Genomic DNA, 18981 nt, shown 5'->3' with positions numbered 1-18981 from the left:
TTAACAGTACAGCCCCGCCCCCAGTCTGACGGTACACAGCGCGCGGGGCATGCCGGGAGCTGCTGCGAGAATTCCCAATTCCCGAATTCCCGGGAATTCCGGAGAATTCCCGCTCCCAACAACTCCAGCACGGGGAACTGCTGCTATTCCCACAGTGCCCGTGAAATCGCTTTGATCACCGCAGGCGTTCCCCGGGAATTCCTTCTATTTCCAAGGAATTCCTTTTATTCCCAAGGAATCCCTGTTATTCCCAAAGAATCCCTTTTTATTTCCCAGGAATTCCTTTTATTCCCCAGAAGTCTCCCAAAAAATTCCATTTATTCCCTGTAAATCCCATTTATTACCCGAAAAATTCCATTTATTCCCCAGAATTTCCATTTATTGCCTGGAAATTCTGTTTATTCCCTGGAATCTCCCATTTATTTTCAAGAAATCCCGTTTATTCCCCAGAAATTCCATTTACTCCCTGGAAATTTCGTTTATCCCCCAGAAATCTCAAAAAAAACCTCCTTTTATTCCCTGGAAATTCCATTTATTCCCCAGAAATGCCGTTTATTCCCCAGAAATGCCGTTTATTCCCCGGAAATGCCATTTACTCCCGCTCATTTCTTGTCCTGCTCCTTGCCCTCGCGGTTCTCGCCGCGGCTCTCGCCCCGCGCCGCCTGCGAGGCCAGCGAGCCCATGGCGTTGCGGATGGCCTCGTTGTTGGGGTCCACGCCGGGCAGGTTCTCCAGGACGCTCTGCAGGAACTCGGGGTCCTGCATCACGTCGTAGTCGTCCTCCTCCTGCGGGTGTGGGGTCATTTCGTGGGGTTTGGGGTCATTTCGTGGGGTTTGGGGTCTGCTCGGGGGGTTTGGGGTCATTCCTGGGGGATTTGGGGTCAGCTCGGGGGGTTTGGGATCATCCCAGGCGATTTGGGATTGTCCCAGGGGATTTGGGAGCATCCCAGGGGATTTGGGAGCATCCCGGGGGATTTGGGGTCGTCCTGGAGGATTTGGGATGGTCCCGGGGGATTTGGGATGGTCCCGGGGGATTTGGGATGGTCCCGGGGGATCTGGGATGGTCCCGGGGGATTTGGGAGCATCCCAGCCCAGAGGGATCTGGAGGTACTGGGATCCCTGGAGTGCAGGATGGGGAACCCACGGAATAACCGGGGCAGGATCCGGGATCCATCCCCGGAATCCCAGAGGAAGCAGGCCAGGGAATCCCGGAATGGTTTGGGATGGGGGAAGGTCCCATTCCCACCCCGGGAATCCCGGAATTCCGCAGCCCCACCTTGGCAGGCTCCGAGGTGTCCATGGCCGCTCCGCTGTCCACCTCGGCCGCTTCAGCCTGGGCGAACTCTGCAAAATCCCGAAATTCCATGGAAACCCCGGGGCCCACCCGGGCTGCACTTCCCGAGGATTTCCTGGGGTTTCCTGAGGGTTTTTCTGGGACTTCCCAAGGGTTTTCCTGGGATTTTCCAGAGGATTTTCCCAGGGATTTCCTGTGGTTTTCCCAGATTTCCCAGGGTGTTGCTGAGGGTTTCCAGGTATTTCCTGAGGGTTTCCCAGGGATTTCCCAAGGGTTTTCCCAAGGATATTTCCCACAGGTTTTCCCAAGGGTATTTCCTAGGGGTTTTCCCAAGGGTACTTCCCAGGGTTTTTTTCGGTGTTTCCCAAGGGTATTTCCCAGTTCTTCCCGGTATTTCCCAGGGGTTTTCCCGGTGTTTCCCAGGGGTTTTCCCGGTGTTCCCCAGGGGTTTTCCCGGTGTTTCCCGGCGGCACGCACCGGCGCCCTGCAGGGACATCTGCATGGCGTAGGCGATCTGCTCCTCCTCGCTCATGGAGCTCAGGTCCGGCAGCCCCGCGCGGCCGAACTCCGGCTGCCCGATGGTCATCTTCAGCAGCGCCTCGTCCGACTCTGCGGGAATCCAGGGCGTGTCCCGGGACGCTCGGGATCCCGGGAATGCTCGGGGGGTCCCGGGAATCCAGGGGGTGTCCTGGGATGGGCGTCCCCACCCACCCAGGGAAGGGTTAATCCCAAACCCATCCTGCTTTTTAGTCCTCATTCCCACCCCACAAATCCCATCCCGTTGATCCCACAAATCCCATCCCACGAATCCCATCAAACCCCGTCAGTCCCATCCCAATCCCGCTCCCGGCCCCTCACCGTCCCCGCCGGCGGCGCCAATCCCGGCCTCGGCAGCCGAGGCAGCGGCCGCCCTGCGCGCCTCCTCCTCCTGCCGCTGCCGCTGCTCCTCCATGGACACCCGCAGCGCCTGCGGACACACCGGGGCTGGGATCCGGGATCCGGGAACGGCCCGGGAGATCCCGGCTCCTGCGGGATCCTGGCACGGGGAGCTGCCCGAGCCCCGGCATTCCGGGGCTGGGTCCCGCAGGATGGGAACGCCGGGAATTGCTGGGAATTGCCAGGAACTCTGGGATCCCTACCAGGGCCAGCTCGGGGCCAGCGCTGTGCGGGATTTGGGCTCTGCGGGACGGGAATTTGGGAATTACGGAACTCTGGGATCCCTACCAGGGCCAGCTTGGGGTTGGTGCTGTGTGGGATTTGGGCTCTGTGGGATGGGAATTTGGGAATTACAGGAACTCTGGGATCCCTACCAGGGCCAGCTCGGGGCCAGCGCTGTGTGGGATTTGGGCTCTGCGGGACGGGAATTTGGGAATTGCCGGGAATTGCCAGGAACTCTGGGATCCCTACCAGGGCCAGCTCGGGGTCGGCGCTGGGATCCACGCCGAACTCGAAGTCAGAGGCACCCAGGCCCAGCATGGCGCCGCCCTCGCCCGCCAGGATGGGCGAGCTGATGAGCGCGTCGGCCAGGCTGGGCCCCGGCGGCACCGTCACCAGGTGCGAGCCGCTGCCGTCCTTGCCGTTCAGCGCCGTGATGAACGCCGTCAGCTTCTCCGTGTTGGCCTCCTGCGGAAGGGCGGCGTGGCAGGAGCTGGGATTTCGGGGCTGGGAGAGCACCGCTCCGCTTTTCACGGGACTTAACTTTTCCCTCTGCCTCTTTCAGAAGTTTTAAAATGCTCATAAAAGCTCCTCGGCCACCCGATAACGTTTACGAGTTTCTACCAGAGCTCTCACGATTATTTTGTGCTCCTCTTTGTCAGAAAATTAACAATCTGCTGGTTCAGCAGCGTGGCTGGAAGGTGGCAATTCCATCTCCGAGCCACAGAACCTCCGGAATTCCAGGAATCCAGAGGCTCCCTCTGTGCCCTCGGAACTCCCCAGGAGCTTGTGCAGCAGGAGAGGGCTCTGGGAACACCAATTCCCAGAGGGAATTCGGCGATGGGGAGGGATTGGGCTCCAGGGAAAGGCTGGGAATTGCGGATTTCCCTGGAATGCCAACCTCGGAAAAGCCCCCAGAATCCTCAAGGATGCCCTCATTCCCAAAAACACCCACCAGGATCTCCCGGCCCCAGAATCCCCTCTGGAAGGCGGCAATTCCCAGGATTCTCACCTCCTCCCCGAAGTTGATGATGTCCACGTTGACCTTCTCCTTCTTCAGGCGCTTGGCCAGCTTCACCAGCTGGGAAAAGCGGGAATTCCCCGGGATCAGCGGGATCCGGGCCCGGATCCCGCGGGAACAGGGGGCCCCCCGCCCCACTCACGTCCTTGTCGCTGTCGTGCACGGGGCTGCCCACGAAGGCGATGATCCTCATCTTGTGGTTCTTGCCCTGCCGGTGCTTCAGCGCCAGCTGCACAAAACCCCCCAGCTGCGGCATTCCCGGGAAAACCGGGACCCCCCAGCTGCGGCATTCCCGGGAAAACCGGGACCCCCCAGCTGCGGCATTCCCGGGAAAACCGGGACCCCCCAGCTGCGGCATTCCCGGGAAAACGGGGACCCCCTGCGCCCCCAGCCCGGGATCGGTGCCGGGGGACGGGACTGAGGGGGGCAGAGCAGGGCTGGGCTGAAAATCTGGGATTAGGGGGAGTTTCTGTGACAGTCCCCTGGATTTATGGTGGATTTCCAGGGATTTATGGTGGATGTCCCTGGATTTCTGTCCCTTCTGTTCCAAACCCCAATCCCAAATCCATTCCCATGGATTTCTGATTGATTTCCCTGGATTTCTGTGACATTCCCACGGATTTCTGCTCTGAAACCTCCCCCACCCTTTCCACCCCAAGCACCGATGGAAAACCCAAACTGCTCCAGGAGAAGGCGATTCCCCGTCCCCGTCCCCAATCCCAGGAGCTCCCGGAATTCCCGGGAACGCCGGGGCACTCACGTGGGCCACGCGGATGCCGGTGCCGAAGGTGATTTTGCCCTTGGGCTGCACCGTGTGCAGCTTGGACAGGATGCGGCCGGTGTCCGGCGTCAGCGTGGTCAGCACCTCGCAGTTACTGCGGGAGAGCACGGGGAATTCCTGGGAATTCCTCGGGAACGGGCAGGGAATTCCCACACGGAACCGTGCGGGGAATTCCTCGGGAATGGGGCAGGGAATTCCTCAGGAACCAGGCAGGGAATTCCCCAGGAACCAGGCAGGGAATCCCTCGCGAACTGTACAGGGAATTCCTCAGGACCCAGGCAGGGAATTCCTCGGAAGCTGCACAAGGAATTCCTTGGGAATGGGGCAGGGAATTCCTTGGGAACCGCACAGGGAATTCCTTGGGAACCGCACAGGGAATTCCCTTGGGAACTTGGCAGGGAACAGCTCCTGGGAATTGGGCAGGGAATCCCCAGGTCCCAAATCCCAGATCCCACATCCCAGATCCTGATCCCAGATCCCAATTCGCAAATCCCAGACCCCACATCCCGCATCCCAATCCCAAATCCGTGATCCCAAACCCCCGATCCCAGCTCCCACATCCCCAGTCCCCGATCCCAATCCCAAATCCCAACCCCGCCGCACTTGGCCAGGGTGATGAGCCCCACGTTGTTCTCGGGGTTGCTGCGGGTCTTGGAGTGGCAGACGATGTTGACGGCGTCCTGCTGTGCCTGCAGCCGCGTCGGCAGGAAGTCCCCGTTCCGCATGTACTCGCTGTTGTCCACGCTGCAATTCCCAGAAAAAAAAAATGGGAATGTGGGAATGGCTCGGGGGAACCTGGGGAATTCCCTCTGCTGGGGTGGCTGGGGTTTAGCTGCCTAAAATCTGCTTTATTTCAGGGCAAAAGGAGATTTATTCCCATCTGAAATGGGTTTCTATGGGCACTGCGAGGTTTATCCCAAAACTCTCATTTTTGGAGACAGCTGGGGTCCATCCCCCGGATCTGTCACTTTCGGGCAATCGCTAACGTTGTCCCCCCAAAATCCGGGTTTTTTTGGGAACAGCTGAAGCTCATCCCAGAAAACCTGACCCGTCTCTGCCTCAGACCCTCCCTGTCCCCTCTGTCACCCTGTGTCCCCTTTGTCCCCCCTGTCCCCTCCAATCTCCCCTGTCCCTTCTGTCCCTTCCTCTCCCTTCAGCCCCTGTCCCCCCCATCCCCCCTGTCCCCCCCATCCCCTCTGTCCCCCCCTGTCCCCCCTGTCCCCCTCTCCCCTCAGGCCGGGCCCGCTCCGCCCCCCGCCATGACTCAGGGGAAGCGGCCGGGCGGGCCGGGGCTGCCCGGAGGGTGCCGTGGCTGTGCCGAGGCCGTGCCGGGGCTGTCCCGGGGCTGTCCCGGCGCTGTCCCGGGTGTTTCCCGGTGCTCTCTCTCACCACACCATGGTGCTCTCCAGAACCATCCTGCCGCCCTGCCGCCCTCAGCGCCGGCCGCTCGCACCGGGCCCAACAACGCGCCCGCCCATTGGTCCGCAACCCGCGGCCAATCGGCGCGCCGCACACAGGCGTGCCGCGGCGCGGGGCACGCCGGGAGCTGTAGTTCCGGGCGGGAAACGATGGCGGCCGGGCCACAGCGCTGTCCCCAGCGGGGCCGGGACTGTCCCCGGCCACCCCCGCGGGGTCCGCGGCCCCACGGCCACCCCAGGCTGTCCCCTGTCCCCAGGGTTGTCTCCTGTCCCCCCGTGTCCCCCCCGCAGCCACGGCCACCCCAGGCTGTCCCTGTCCCCAGGGCTATCCCCTTGTCCCCCCCCAGGGCTGTCCCCTGTCCCCCCTGTCCCCCCCGCAGCCAGGGCCACCTCAGGGATGTCCCCTGTCCCCCGTGTCCCCTCTGATGTCCCCAGGGCTGTCCCCTGTCCCCTGCCCCCCCCACCACAGATGTCCCCGTGTCCCCTCCCCCAGCCAAATCCAGGAAAATTCCATAAATTCGGACCCAAATCTGGGAAAAATCCATTAATTCCATCCCAAATCCAGGAAAATTTCACGGATTCCATCCCAAATCTGGGCAAATTCCATCCCTAATCTGGGAAAATGCCAGGAAAATTCCAGGGAAAGTTCCAGGAATTCCATTCCCTACCCAGGAAAACTCCATCCCAAATCCAGGAAAAATCCATTCCCAAATCCAGGAAAATTCCATAAATTCTGTCCCAGTCCAGGAGAATTCCATGATAACTCCATCCCAAATCCAGGAAAATTCCACAAATTCCATTCCCAAATCCAGGAAAAGTCCGTTCCAAGTCCATGAAAATTCCACAAATTCTGTCCCCGGTCCATGAGAATTCCACGAATTCCTCTCCAGTCCAGGGAAATTCCATCCCAATCCACGAGAATTCCATAAATTCTGTCCCAATCCAGGAGAATTCCATGAATTCCATCCCAAATCCAGAATTCCATTCCCAGTCCCTCCATCCTGGGAAGAGCCAAATCCTCTTTTTCTCCTGGAAAATTCTCCCCCAGAATTCCCAAATTTCCCCCTTTGGAACAGGAAAATCCCCCCAAAAAACCCCAAAAAACAAACAAAAAAAACCCCCAAACCCCATCCCAAAAATTCCAAGGGCACCCCTCCCCCCCAGCCTCTGGATGAGGAGAATTCCCAGGAAAAAGGGGAATTATCCCAAAAATAGTTAAATATTCATAAATATTCCACTCTGGGGGGAGGGAAATTGGGAAAAAGATTGGGGAAAAAAATGGGGAGAAATTGGGAAAAAATTGGGGAAATTTCCCCTCCTGATCTGATAAAAAATGGGAATAAAACGGGACTGGGAAGGAATTTGTCTAATATAGACAAATATTCCAAGGAAAAAGGGGAAATCGATGGAATAGTCCCTGAATTCCCGGTGGGAATTTCCCTGGAGCCGGGCTGAGGCCGCTCCAGAGGGGACAAATCAGCTTTTCCTAAAAAAACAGGATTTTCTCGGCACAAAAAGCTCCAAATTCTGAGTTTCTGATAAAAAAAAGGGATTTTCCCCAGCGGGAATTTGGGAAAAAAGGAGTTTTTTCCATTAAAAAAAATCAGGGATGGAGCAGAAATCAGCTCCAGCTCTGGAATTTTGGGATTTTTGGGATGGATCCGGGTGGGAAATTCCTCATCCCAGGCTTTTTTTGTGTATTGTTTTTTTTTTTTTCCCCTTCCTATCCCAAAATCTGCTCCGGGAATTTTGTGGGATTGTCAGAGCTGTTAAAAAATGGGATTTAGGGATTGGGAAAGTGGGATTTGAGCCGGGATTTTGGAGGGAAATCCTTAAAAAATCTGGGGGGGAATCCCGGGATGGGCTCGGATTCGGAAAATCCAAAAATATCCCCAAAAAATCCCAAAAATTCCCAAAACAATCTACAAAAAATCCTCAAAATTCCCAAAAAAATCAAAAAAATTCTTCCCAGATTGTGGGAAAAGCTTCCCAAAATTCCTGCTGGGAAAAGGGCGGAGGAGCCAGGAGCTTTTCCAGGATTTCTCCTCATTTTTTCCCTCTTCTGGGGGATTTCCCACGGGAAACCTGGAGGAAATCTGAATAAAAATTAATAATTAATAATTCATAATCCCAGGAATTCCCACAGGGCTGAAAACCGGGACAAGATCCTACGGAAATTCCAAAAAATAAAAAAAGAAACAATCGGGATAAAAACCTAAAAAAAGCCAAAATTGACCCAAAAATTCCCTGGAAAAATTCGGCGCAGCTCCGATTCCCGCTGGGAATTTTCCAGGAGTTCTCTCCCACTGTTTCATCCTGAAATCCGGGAATTCCTGGTCCCTTTTCCCGAGGTTTCTGTCCCTGTGCTCAGGTTCCAGGGGGAATGCCAACGTTCCTGCTCTCATTCCCGGTTTTCCAGCCCCGGGATCGCTGGGAAAAGGAGGAATTCCCAGGGATTTTGGGATCCGTCGGCACCGATTCACTGGGAAGAGAGAAAAAAACAGAGAATGAGGGAAAAGTGGGAATGTCTGGGGTTTATCCCGAGAATTCCCAGCCCTGGGGAAGGAGGGAGAAATCCGGGAATGCTCCGGGTGGGATTTGGGATGCTCCAGACCCCGGGGGTTGAGGGATTTTCCTCCTTTTTGGGCAATTCCCGGGAATCTGGGCGGCCCTGAGCCCTGGGAACAGCAAAGAGCCCAGGAAATTCCCAGGAAATTCCGGGATCCACCCCCCCAGTCCCCGGGAATTCCCAGATTTTTTTTTCCATGGAAAACACTCACGAAGCTGATCTCGGTCTCCTGCAGCTCCTCCAGCTCCAGGGGCAGGGAGAGCCCGGGGGATCCGCTGGGAAAGCAACGGGAAAAACGGGAATTCTGGGGGGAAATCCAGGAAATCCCAGCCCTACACCCCGAGCTCCTGCTGCTCCCACGGAATCCCGAGGAAATCCTGGGAAAACCCCCTGGAAAGCATTGGAAAATCCAGCTTTTCCCATGGAAAACTTGGAGAAAGAGGAAATTCCATGAAAATTCCATGGAATTCATGGGCCAAGAGGGTCCTTGGGAATCCCAGACAAAAATCCCACGGACAGAGGGAACGTTCCGGGATAATTCCTTCTGGGAATTCCCTAGAATTTGTGGATGGAGGGAGCATTTCCTGGGAATGCCACGGGAATTCCACGCCAGGCTGGGAGCAAGAAACGCGGGAACATCCCGGATTTCGGGGATTTCCCAAAAACTCCCGAGGAATTTTTCCGAGGAATTTCCCTGGGAAAGAATGGAGCCCAGAAAGCTCGAAATCCTGGGATTTCCCGGAAAAGATTCCATAAAAAAGCCGGATCTGGCCTCACCTGGGCAGGGACACTCCGGGAGCTGCTCCAGGCCCCGGGTGAACTTCCACCCCCACGGACCTGCAGGAATTCGGGATCAGCCGGGCCCAAACCCCCTGGGAATGGCCCCAAACCCCTTTTCCCAATCCCAAACCCCCCAGGAATGATCCCAAACCCCTTTTCCCGATCCTAAACCCCCCAGGAATGATCCCAAACCCCTTTTCCCAATCCTAAACCCCCCAGGAATGATCCCAAACCCCTTTTCCCGATCTCAAACCCTCTGGGAATGATCCCAAACCCCTTTTCCCAATCCCAAACCCCTTTTCCCAATCCCAAACCCCCCGGGAATGATCCCAAACCCCCCGGGAATGATCCCAAACCCCTTTTCCCAATCCCAAACCCCTTTTCCCGCTCCCAACCCCCCCAGGAATGATCCCAAATTCCCCGGGAATGATCCCACACCCCTTTTCCCAATCCCACACCCCTTTTCCCGATCCCAAACCCCCTTTCCCAATCCCAAACCCCTTTCCCGCTCCCACCTGCTCGGGGGGGAGGCGGCGCCGGCGCTGCCCAGGGAGGGGCTGGACGGGGACGGGGACGGGGACGGGGCCGCGCCGGGATCGGGCAGCGACCGCGGGAGCACGTCCGGCCGGGAGCCTGCGCGGGAAACCGGAATGGGAACGGGGCCGGGAAACCGGGAATGGGGATGGGAAACCAGGAATGGGGAACCGGGAATGGGGCCGGGGAACCGGGAATGGGAATGGGATCGGGAATGGGGATGGGATCAGGAAATCGGAAATGGGAATGGGAAACCGGGAATGGGAATGAGATGGGGAATGGGAATGGGATCGGGAATGGGGATGGGAACCTGCAGCAGGAAACCAGGAATGGGATTGGGAACCTGCAATGGGAAACTGGGAATGGGACACCGGGAATGATCAGGAAACTGGGAATGGGATTGGGAAACTGAGAATGGGACACTGGGAATAGGGACAGGAAACAAACTGGGAATGGGAAACTGGGAATGGGAAACTGGGAATGCGATCGGGAAACCGAGAATGGGGATGGAAACCTGCAATGGGGGCAGGAACAGGGTCAGGACACTGGGAATGGAGTCGGGATTTTTGGGATAAAACCGGGATTTGGGGACACAGCTGCCCGTTCCCACCTTGCTCCGGGTCCCCCTCGGTGCCCAGCGGGGCCCTGGCGTCCCCCGCAGCCGGGGCCGGGTTTGGGATCGGGGTCGGGATCGGGATCCCGCCCTGGCAGCTCCTCCTGGGCACGGCGCCGCCGCCCCGGCTCTTCTTGGACGGGGACGGCTTCACTGGGAACAGAAATTCCACAAAAACGGGGTTTTCCCGGGATTCCGGGGCAGGGAGGAGGGGGACAAGGAGGAAGATCCTTAGGGAAAGTGTTTCCCAGGGAAAAGAAGGCAGTTTTTCAGGGAGTTTTGTTTTGTTTTGTTTTGTTTTTTTTTCCAGGGAGTTTTTAGGGAAAGAGAAGCAGAAGGAAAAGGCTGGGAAAGCGGGGGGGAAATCCCTAAAAAACAAAAAGCACTTTTCCAAACTTTTCCAGGCAATTTTTATGTCATGGAAAGGAAAAACAAGCTGGAAAAAAAAAAACAGGAAAAAGCGATAAAAAAGCAGGAAGATGGGGGAAAAAGCAGTTAAAAATGAACTTTTCTGTCGGAATCTGTGGTATTGATGAGACTGTAAAAGTCTCTGTCTTTCAGTCCCAGTCATAATTGGTCTGTGCTGTTTCAAGGTTGTTTATTCTGTTTATCTCTAACATGTTCTGCTGCCCTGCCGCAGCTCTGTCCTGCAGGGCAGCGTGTGGGGCTCTGCCCTCAGTGGGATGGTACAAACATTAAATACCACAAACTACCTGTGCTGGATTTACAATAACGTGCCAATATCTGTCACCTACGTTGGACAGTGTGTCCCCAGCCTGAACCAACAGAAAAATGCCAACACCACAGTGAAACATGGAGGGCATGAAGAAGGAGGAAAAGGACAAGACACACCCAATTTCCTCCATCTTGTCCCCTTTGAACCCCTTATCTAGAATCCTAAAATTTTACTTTTGCACCCGTGCCACACTTAATTATTACTGATATCAAACACTCAGAGCTGGTAATTCATCCTGTAAGATTGAAAACTCTTTTCCATGGACAGAGATCACAGCCAGTGTCTCTGGGGGCTCTGTCCAGGGGGGTTCCTGACCCCTGCCAGGGTCCCAGGGCAGCCAGAGGGAAGCCCTGGATTCCCACACTTTTCCAGCCTTTTTTTCGGGGATAGAGAGGGAGAAAAGGTGAAAACAAGCCAGGAAAAGTCTGGGAATGCAGGGGGAGGACGGGAATTCCGGGCACTCACGTGGGATCCGCCGGAACACCGTGTGGCACATGAAGCGTTGGAAGCGCTCGGCGTAGAAGCTGGGCCGGTGCACGGACACCGTGTCCTGGGGACCGGGAGAGTGGGAATCAGCCCGAAATCCGGGAATTCCGGGAATTCCGGGCGGGATGGGGGGGATCCCAGGGGCTCCGGGAGGAACCACGGGAAGTTCCAGGGGTTTGGGAATAAATTCCCAAAATTCCCCATCTGAATTCCCCACCTGAATCTCCACCCAGGGATTGCGGGGGGAAATCCCAGGGATTCAGGGAAGGAAATCCCAGGATTTTGGGAACAAATCCCAGGAATTCAGGGGGGGAAATCCCAGGAATTCAGGGGGGGAAATCCCAGGAATTCATGGGGGGCAATCCCAGGAATTCATGGGGGGCAATCCCAGGAATTCAGGAGGGGAAATCTTAAAATGTGGGAATTCCCTTAAAAGTTAGGGATTTTCCTTTGAAATTGGGAGTTTTCCCTAAAGATTGGGGGTTTTCCATGAGAAAGTGCCATTTTTCCTTAAAAAGGCCGTTTTGCCCTCAAAAGATTCTGCTTTTCCGTAAAAATCCCCATTTTTCCCATTAAAATTCCTGTTTTTCCATTAAAACTCCTGGTTTTCCATGGCAATTCCCATTTTTCCATGGAAATTCCCATTTTTCCATGGAAATTCCAACTTTTCCCGTAGAAATCCCTGTTTCCCACTCACCCCATCGTGCACCAGGGCCTTCCAGGAGTGCTCGAGCTTCTTCACGAACCTGTGGGGAGGGAATGGAGCAGAAATTCCCAGAAATTCCCATGGAATTCCCAGAAATTCCCGGGGCTCAGAGCCCCAGTGGAAACTTGTGACCTGGGGGGATCCCAAGGCTCAGGAAATGTGGGTTAATTAATGGGTAATTAAGCAGTAATTGATGAGTGACCTGTAGGACTGCAGGACATCGATGATGCCGATGTAGAGCAGCAGCCGCTCCCCCCGGGAATTCCTGGCGGGAATTCCGCCCATCCTGGGAAAACAGGGAGCAGGGAACGGGTCAGGGAGGGGGGAATGGGATCGGGGAATGGGGTCAGGGAATGGATCAGGGAGTGGGGCCAGGGAATGGGGAATAGGATGGGGGAATGGGGAATGGATCAGGGAATGGATCCCAGTGAACTCCAATCCATCCCAGTCAATCCCAGTCCCTCCCAGTGATTCCCAGTCCATCCCCAGTGATCCCCAGTGATTCCCAGCCCATCCCCAGTGATTCCCAGTCCATTCCCAGTCCATCCCAGTGATTCCCAGCCCACCCCCGTGACTCCCAGTGACTCCCAGTCCCTCCCCAGTGACTCTCAGTCCCTCCCAGCAAACCCCAGTCCCTCCCAGCCGCTCTCACTGGTCGTCAGTCTCGATGGTGCCCCCTCTCCGCGCCTCGCCCTGGATGGACTCCATGGCGGTGGAGTAGAGCGCTCTCTGTGCCGCGGGCCGGCCGCGCCCGTCGCTGTCGCGCTGTCCGGCGGCTGCGCGCTCGCGCTGCGCCTGGTCCAGGCTGTGGATGGCCACCAGCAGGCTGTAGTCCATGATCTTGAAGCTCTGCAGCACCTGCCGGCCAGAGAGCCACGAACCCCGTGAAGAAACCCACAAGACCCCAAATTCCCCCACAAAAACCAACAGAAAAACCCCACAACACCCCGATTTCTCCCCAAAACCCCACGATAAACCCCAGAACACCCCGATTTCCCCTGAAAAAAACAGAGAAAGCCCCAGAACACCCTGAAGTCCCCCCAAAACCCCATGAAGACCCCCAGAACACCCCGGTTTCCCCCCAAAACCCCACGAGAACCCCCAGAACACCCTGATTTGCCCTGAAAAAAACCAAAAAAAACCCCAGAACACCCCGGCTTCCCCCCAAAACCCCACGGAAACCCCCAGAACACCCCGATTTCCCCCCAAAACCCCACGAGAAACCCCAGAACACCCCGGGTTCCCCCAAAACCCCCAGAACACCACGGTTTCCCCCAAAAAAGCCACGTGAGCCCCGCCGCCGACCAGGCAGTCGCGCTGCAGCGTCTTGCACAGGGCGCTGTGCATGTCGGCGTCCAGGAAGAGCCCGTCGGGCAGGTCCTGCAGGAAGTCCAGGTCCTTGAAGGTGGGGCAGGGCTTGTCGCGCTCGCGGGCCGAGGCGCGGCGCTTGCAGGTGGAGCCCTTGAGGTCGTACTTGAGGTGCATGCGCACGGAGCGCGGCAGCAGGTTGTTCATGACGGCGATGCGGATGTTGCGCCCGCCCGCCTGCACGCAGTACAGCCCGTAGAACTTGGGCAGCAGCGTGCGCGGGTTCTGGTTCAGGTTCTGGGGACAGCAGAGGGGTCACGGCGGGTTTGTGGTGTTGGGGGTTGGCACAGGGAGGGTTCTGCTGGAATTCGTACTAACGACATTCCTACTGAACCTTCTTCTGCTGGAATTCCTGCTAAAACTTCTGCCAAAGCTTCCCTCTACTGAAATTCCTGTTAAAATTCCTACTGAACCTTCTTCTGCTGGAATTCCTCCTAAAACTTCTACTGAAGTTTCCCTCTACTGAAATTCCTGTTAAAATTTCTACTGAACCTTCTTCTGCTAAAATTCCTACTAAAGAAATTCCTACTGAAGCTTCTGCTGAAATTTGTACTAAAGAAATTCCTACTGAAGTTCCTACTAGAATTTGTACTAAATAAATAGCTACCGAAGTTTCCCCTGCTAAAATTTGTGCTAAAATTTTTACAGACATTTCTATTAAAATTCCTACTAAAATCTCTACAGAAATCTGTACAGAAATTTCTACCAGAATTTATACTAAAATTTCTAAAACTTCTATAGAAATTACTATTAAAATTTCTACTGAAGTTTCTATTAAAATTTCTACTGAAGTTTCTAATAAAATTTCTACAAAAATTTCTAGAAATTTCTACTAAAATTTCTACAGAAACGTCTACTAAAATTTCTACAATTTCTACTTCTGCTCTGTGGGTTTTTGGGGTTTTCCATGGATTGTTGGGGGTTTTCCATGGATTCCTGGTGTTTTGGGCTTGGAAAGGGCCCCAACCCAGAGCCATCAGCCCAAGGCCACCGAGTTTGAGGGGATTTCCCGGGATTTCCCGGGGGATTCCTGGCATTCCTGAGCTCTCACCATGTAGTAGCCGGGCAGGAGCTTCTGCAGGAACTCGGCCTCCTTGTGCTGCACGGTTTTGATGATGAACTCGTCGTCGCTGGAGACGTAGAAGAGCGAGCCGCTGGCGCCCGAGTTGGAGAGCTCGATCAGGGGCTCGCTGCAGAGCGAGCACTGCGGGGACAGCGCGTTGGGAACGGGGATGGGAACGGGGATTGGGATTGGGAATGGGAACTGGGAATGGGACTGGGAATGGGGACTGGGAATGGGGATTAGCATCTGAGCTGGAGAGCTCGATCAGGGGCTCGCTGCAGAGCGAGCACTGCGGGGACAGCGCGTTGGGAACGGGGATGGGAATTGGGAACGGAGATCGGGAATGGGGATGGGGATTGGGGCGAAAATGGGATGGGATTGGGCTGGGAATGGTCTGGGAATGGCCTGGGGTTGGGCTGGCAACGGGCTGGGAAAAGGGGAAAAGAGAATTTCAAGGAAGTCCAGAGAAGGAAAAAGGGAAAACAGAAAAGGAAAAGGAAATTCCAGGGAAGGGAAAAGGGGAAGGAAAAGGAAATTACAGGGAAGGGAAAAGGGGAAAAGGGAAAGGGAATTCCAGGGAAGGAAAAAGGGAAAATAAAACAGGAACAGGGAATTCCAGGGAAAGAAAAAGGGAAAATAAAACAGGAAAAGGGAATTCGGCGCCAGCTCACCAGGTAGTCGTCGGGGCGGATCCCGAAGAGCTCCCGGAAGTAGCGGAAGGCCACGGGCGCGTAGGTCTTGAAGCGGAAATCGTTGTAGTGGTGGGCGGGGGTCAGGTTGCTGCCCTCGCTGCGGGGACACGGAACGTTCCGGATGGGATCCGTGGGGTGGGATCCATGGGGTGGGATGGGATCCATGGGATGGGATGGGATGGGATGGGATGGGATGGGATGGGATGGGATGGGATGGGATGGGATGGGATGGGATGGGATGGGACTGAAGGGATGGGATGGGACTGAAGGGATGGGACTGAAGGGATGGGATGGGACTGAAGGGATGGGATGGGACTGAAGGGATGGGACCGAAGGGATGGGACATTCCGGAGGCGGGCTGGCCTCGGAGCGCCCCGGCAGCGCCCACCTGGGGAAGAAGATGCTCTCCACGACGTAGAAGTCCTGCATGAGCACGTCGCGCTCGGGCTTGGTGCTCAGGCTGCCCACGGTGTAGGTGATGCCCAGCTGGATGGCGCCCTTCAGCGCCGACGACGTGGTCTGGGAACGGGAACGGGGACAACAGGGATAACAGGGTTACAGCGGGAATGGGAAACACAGTGGGAACGGGAACGGGGTTACAGTGGGAACAGGAATGGTGGGGATTACAGTGGGAACGGGAATGGGACTGGACAGGGGTTACAGCAGGAATGGGAAAGACGGGATCGCAGTAGGAACGAAGGTGGGATTGGAAATGGAGCTGGGAACGGGAATTACAGCAGGAATGGGAACTACAGTGGGAATGGGGCTGGGAATGGCCGGGGTACAGCAGGAACAGGAAAAATTGGATGGGAATGGGAGAGATTTGATGGGAATGGTAACAGGAGCTCAGTGGGAATTCAGTGGGAATGGGAACTCAGCGGGAATGCAAAGGATTCAACAGGAACAGACAGAATTCAGTGGGAACAGGAGGAATTCAATGGCAATTAAAATCAGAAAAAAGCCAAAAAAGTTCCGTTTTTCCGTCATTTCCATGGGATCTCCTCCCGTTCCCACTGTGATCTTGGGCAAAATTCTTTGGGAAAAGAGAAAAGAGGTGCGAATTTACCTTTTTGTAGGTGGTCTCCCCTGTGGAATCCACTCCTCTGTGGCCTTTCCGGATGGTTTGGGATCCTCCTGGCATCTTGGGAAAAGAAAAAATGGGAAGAGAGAGAAAAATGAGAAAATTCTATTTTTTCCAGCATTTTCCCCACCCAAAATCTCCTGGAAAAGTTTGGGTTTTATTCCTGGAACCCACGGAAGGCTAGGCTGGGTTTTCCTTATGATAATTCCAAGAGTCCAGAAGCAATTTTAGAAATGTTGAGAATCCCAATCCAGTGATTCCTGGCCGAAGGATCCAAGGATTCATCCAGGAGTTGTTAAATTTAATTTTTCCAGGGATTTTGGAGGTGGTTCCAGGATAAATACAGGTTTTGGAGCAGGAATTCCCTGGGGAAGGGTAAATCCCCAAAATTCCCATGGGAGGAGCTGCTCAGGGTCAAGGCAGGCTTGGATAAAAGAGCAGGAAAAGCTGTAAAAGGAGCGGGAAAAGCTGGAATTTGGGAATTTTCCAGCCTGGAACTCACCTCAGGAGTCAGGGATTTCTTGCAGGTGTTCGATCCTGCCAAAAGAAAGGGAAAATCGAAGCTCAGAGAGGATTGATACCAGAAAAGCAGGGGAAATCCCAGCAAAACCCAGGAAAACAGAAAAAATCTCACAAAAACTAGAAAATGCAAAATACTGAGTTATCCCACCCACATACGCTGCTCTCCTGGGGTTCCTGGCTGCAAATTCCCAAAAAAAAAAAACCCATGGATGCAGAGTCGGAAAATCAGGGATCAGGCCACAAATCCTACCAGGGAAAACCCAGGAGCAAGGAACTCCTTCCCAGACGGAATCTCCACGGACCTGGGCCCAAAACTTAAGGTGGAAAAGGTGATTTGGAGCGGGAGAAAATGGGATAAAGGGCTGGATTCCCCCAGGAATTCTGCCAAGTTCAGGAAAAGGCAGGAAAAGGAAAAACACCAGCTCTAAAAGCCAAAAGTTCACTTTTTTTATCCCAGAAAATAGGCTCTGAGCCGGCAAATTCCTGATTTTGTTTTTTTTTTTTTCCAGCCCTTTCCCTGGCTGCCTTCCCCACTGAGCCAGACAAACCCCGCGGGTTTGCTGCCCATTCCCGGCTCTTCCCGGGATTTTTCTGGGAATTCGGGACCCCCGCGAGCCCTGCCCACCCCCGTGAGTCACCGGACGGGAACGGGAATCGGATTTCCCTGGCACCAACAAACTTCTCCCTCCCCGCCGCAGTCCCACTCTGCTTTTCCTTTTTTTTTTGGGAATTTCGGGCCTCTCGAGTGCCCCCCGTGCGTTCTGGGGTGTTCCACAGGGAAAGTGAAGCTCGGAATTCGGATTTTCCAAGGAAAAGCTGGATCCAGCCGCCCCCCACGGCACCTCAGACATCCCCAAATCCCCCAAAATTCCCTCAGGAAGCTCCAAGTCCCCCAGAAAATAACCCCATAAAGACCCCAAAAATCCCCCTCAGCCCCAGAGTTCTACACCCCCCAAAAAACCCTAAAGACCCCCAAAAATCCCCCTCGGCCCCACAGTTCTAAACCCTCAAATGCCCCCCAAAACCCCCCTCAGTCTCCCAGCCATAAATCCACCCACAACCCTAATCTAAAGACCCCCCAAAAAACCCCTCACACCCCCAGACCCCTCATTACCCCCAAATCCCCCTTATAACCCCCCAGACCCCTCATAATCCCCAAATCTTCACATAACCTCCCAAATCTCCCTCATTACCCCACAAAGCACCCTCATAATCCTCAAATCACCCCAAACTCCTCAAATCCTGTTCATAACACCCAAATCCCCCTCATAACCCCCCAGACCCCTCATAACCCCCAAATCTCCACATAACCCCCCAAATCCCCCCCATTACCCCAAAATTTCCCTCATTACCCCCAAATCCTCCTCAAAACCCCCGAGACCCCTCATAACTCCCCAAATCCTCCCATAACTCCTCAAATCTCCCGCATAACCCCCCAAATCCTCCCATAACTCCTCAAATCTCCCTCATAACCCCTCAAATCCCCCTCAATACCCCCCGAATCCCCCTCACAACCCCCCAAGATCCCCCCTCAGCCCCCCACGCCCTCAGAGCCCCCTCACCCTTGCGCTCTCCCCTCAGCCCCCCAGGCCCCCAGAGCCCCCCAGGCCCCTCCCCGGGCCCCAGCCCCCGCTCCGGGCCCCGTTCGCGGCCGGTACCGCCGGGGCCGCCGCCGCTGCCGCCGGGCTCGGGCCCCGCCGCCGCCATCTTGGAGCGCGCGCTGCGCCCCCGCCCGCCGCGCCCGGCCACGCCCCCGCCCCGCGGGCCACGCCCCCTTCGGCACAAGCCACGCCCCCTCCGCCCATTGACAACGCTGTGTGCGCGCGGACACGCCCACCCGCGGGGCGGCCCCGCCCCCTTCCCACGCGGCCCCGCCCCCTCGCGGCTAAACCACGCCCCCTCCGTGATCAGCGCCGCCAATCAGGCGCGGCCACGCCCCGTTTTGCGATAGATCACGCCCCTCCCGCGGGCGGCGGGGAGCGGGGGCCACGCGGGCGGGCCCGCACGGCGCATGCGCAGCTCGGGGCGCCGGTGTGTCACGTGGCGAGAGGCGCGTGGGTCGGGTGACGTCATGTGTTAAATGACGTCACCGTTCTGCACCACATACCAATCAGTGACGTCACTGGAGCAAACCCATCCTCTGACGTCATACCGCCGGCCCTG

At 55.8% G+C, this 18981-nt stretch overlaps 1 protein-coding gene across 1 annotated transcript; it reads right to left on the bottom strand.

Annotated features, from left to right (window-relative positions):
• Positions 1-498: 498 nt before the first annotated feature.
• On the bottom strand, positions 499-17684 carry LOC100229769 (putative PIP5K1A and PSMD4-like protein). The gene is made up of 25 exons (XM_072918368.1): positions 17069-17684; positions 16799-16833; positions 16282-16356; positions 15604-15734; positions 15195-15312; positions 14512-14664; positions 13398-13697; positions 12745-12950; positions 12295-12378; positions 12084-12132; positions 11366-11450; positions 10162-10317; positions 9533-9650; positions 9015-9074; positions 8449-8512; positions 5640-5674; positions 4854-4994; positions 4230-4344; positions 3612-3698; positions 3461-3529; positions 2701-2916; positions 2152-2260; positions 1771-1902; positions 1276-1343; positions 499-785 (listed from the first exon to the last, which is right to left on the bottom strand). Exons 1-25 carry the CDS (start codon positions 17667-17669, stop codon positions 603-605), a joined length of 3390 nt encoding a protein of 1129 aa, XP_072774469.1. The 5' UTR covers positions 17670-17684; the 3' UTR covers positions 499-602.
• Between the last annotated feature and the right edge of the window lie 1297 nt (positions 17685-18981).

The sequence above is a fragment of the Taeniopygia guttata genome, chromosome 25 (genome assembly GCF_048771995.1).
Source record: "Taeniopygia guttata chromosome 25, bTaeGut7.mat, whole genome shotgun sequence".
Taxonomy (NCBI): Eukaryota; Metazoa; Chordata; class Aves; order Passeriformes; family Estrildidae; genus Taeniopygia; species Taeniopygia guttata.
The sequence above is the reverse complement of the archived record's forward strand: the minus strand, read 5'-3'. Positions and strand labels throughout refer to the sequence as shown.

Bases quoted from the DNA above. Each gene is read 5' to 3' on its own strand.
- LOC100229769 (XM_072918368.1), bottom strand. From the start codon at position 17,669: ATGTCTGAGGTGCCGTGGGGGGCGGCTGGATCCAGCTTTTCCTTGGAA. The intron at 12,379-12,744 runs GTGAGAGCGGCT...CTGTTTTCCCAG, and splicing joins ACCATCGAGACTGACGACCA to GATGGGCGGAATTCCCGCCA. The intron at 12,133-12,294 runs GTCACTCATCAA...CCCTCCCCACAG, and splicing joins GATGTCCTGCAGTCCTACAG to GTTCGTGAAGAAGCTCGAGC.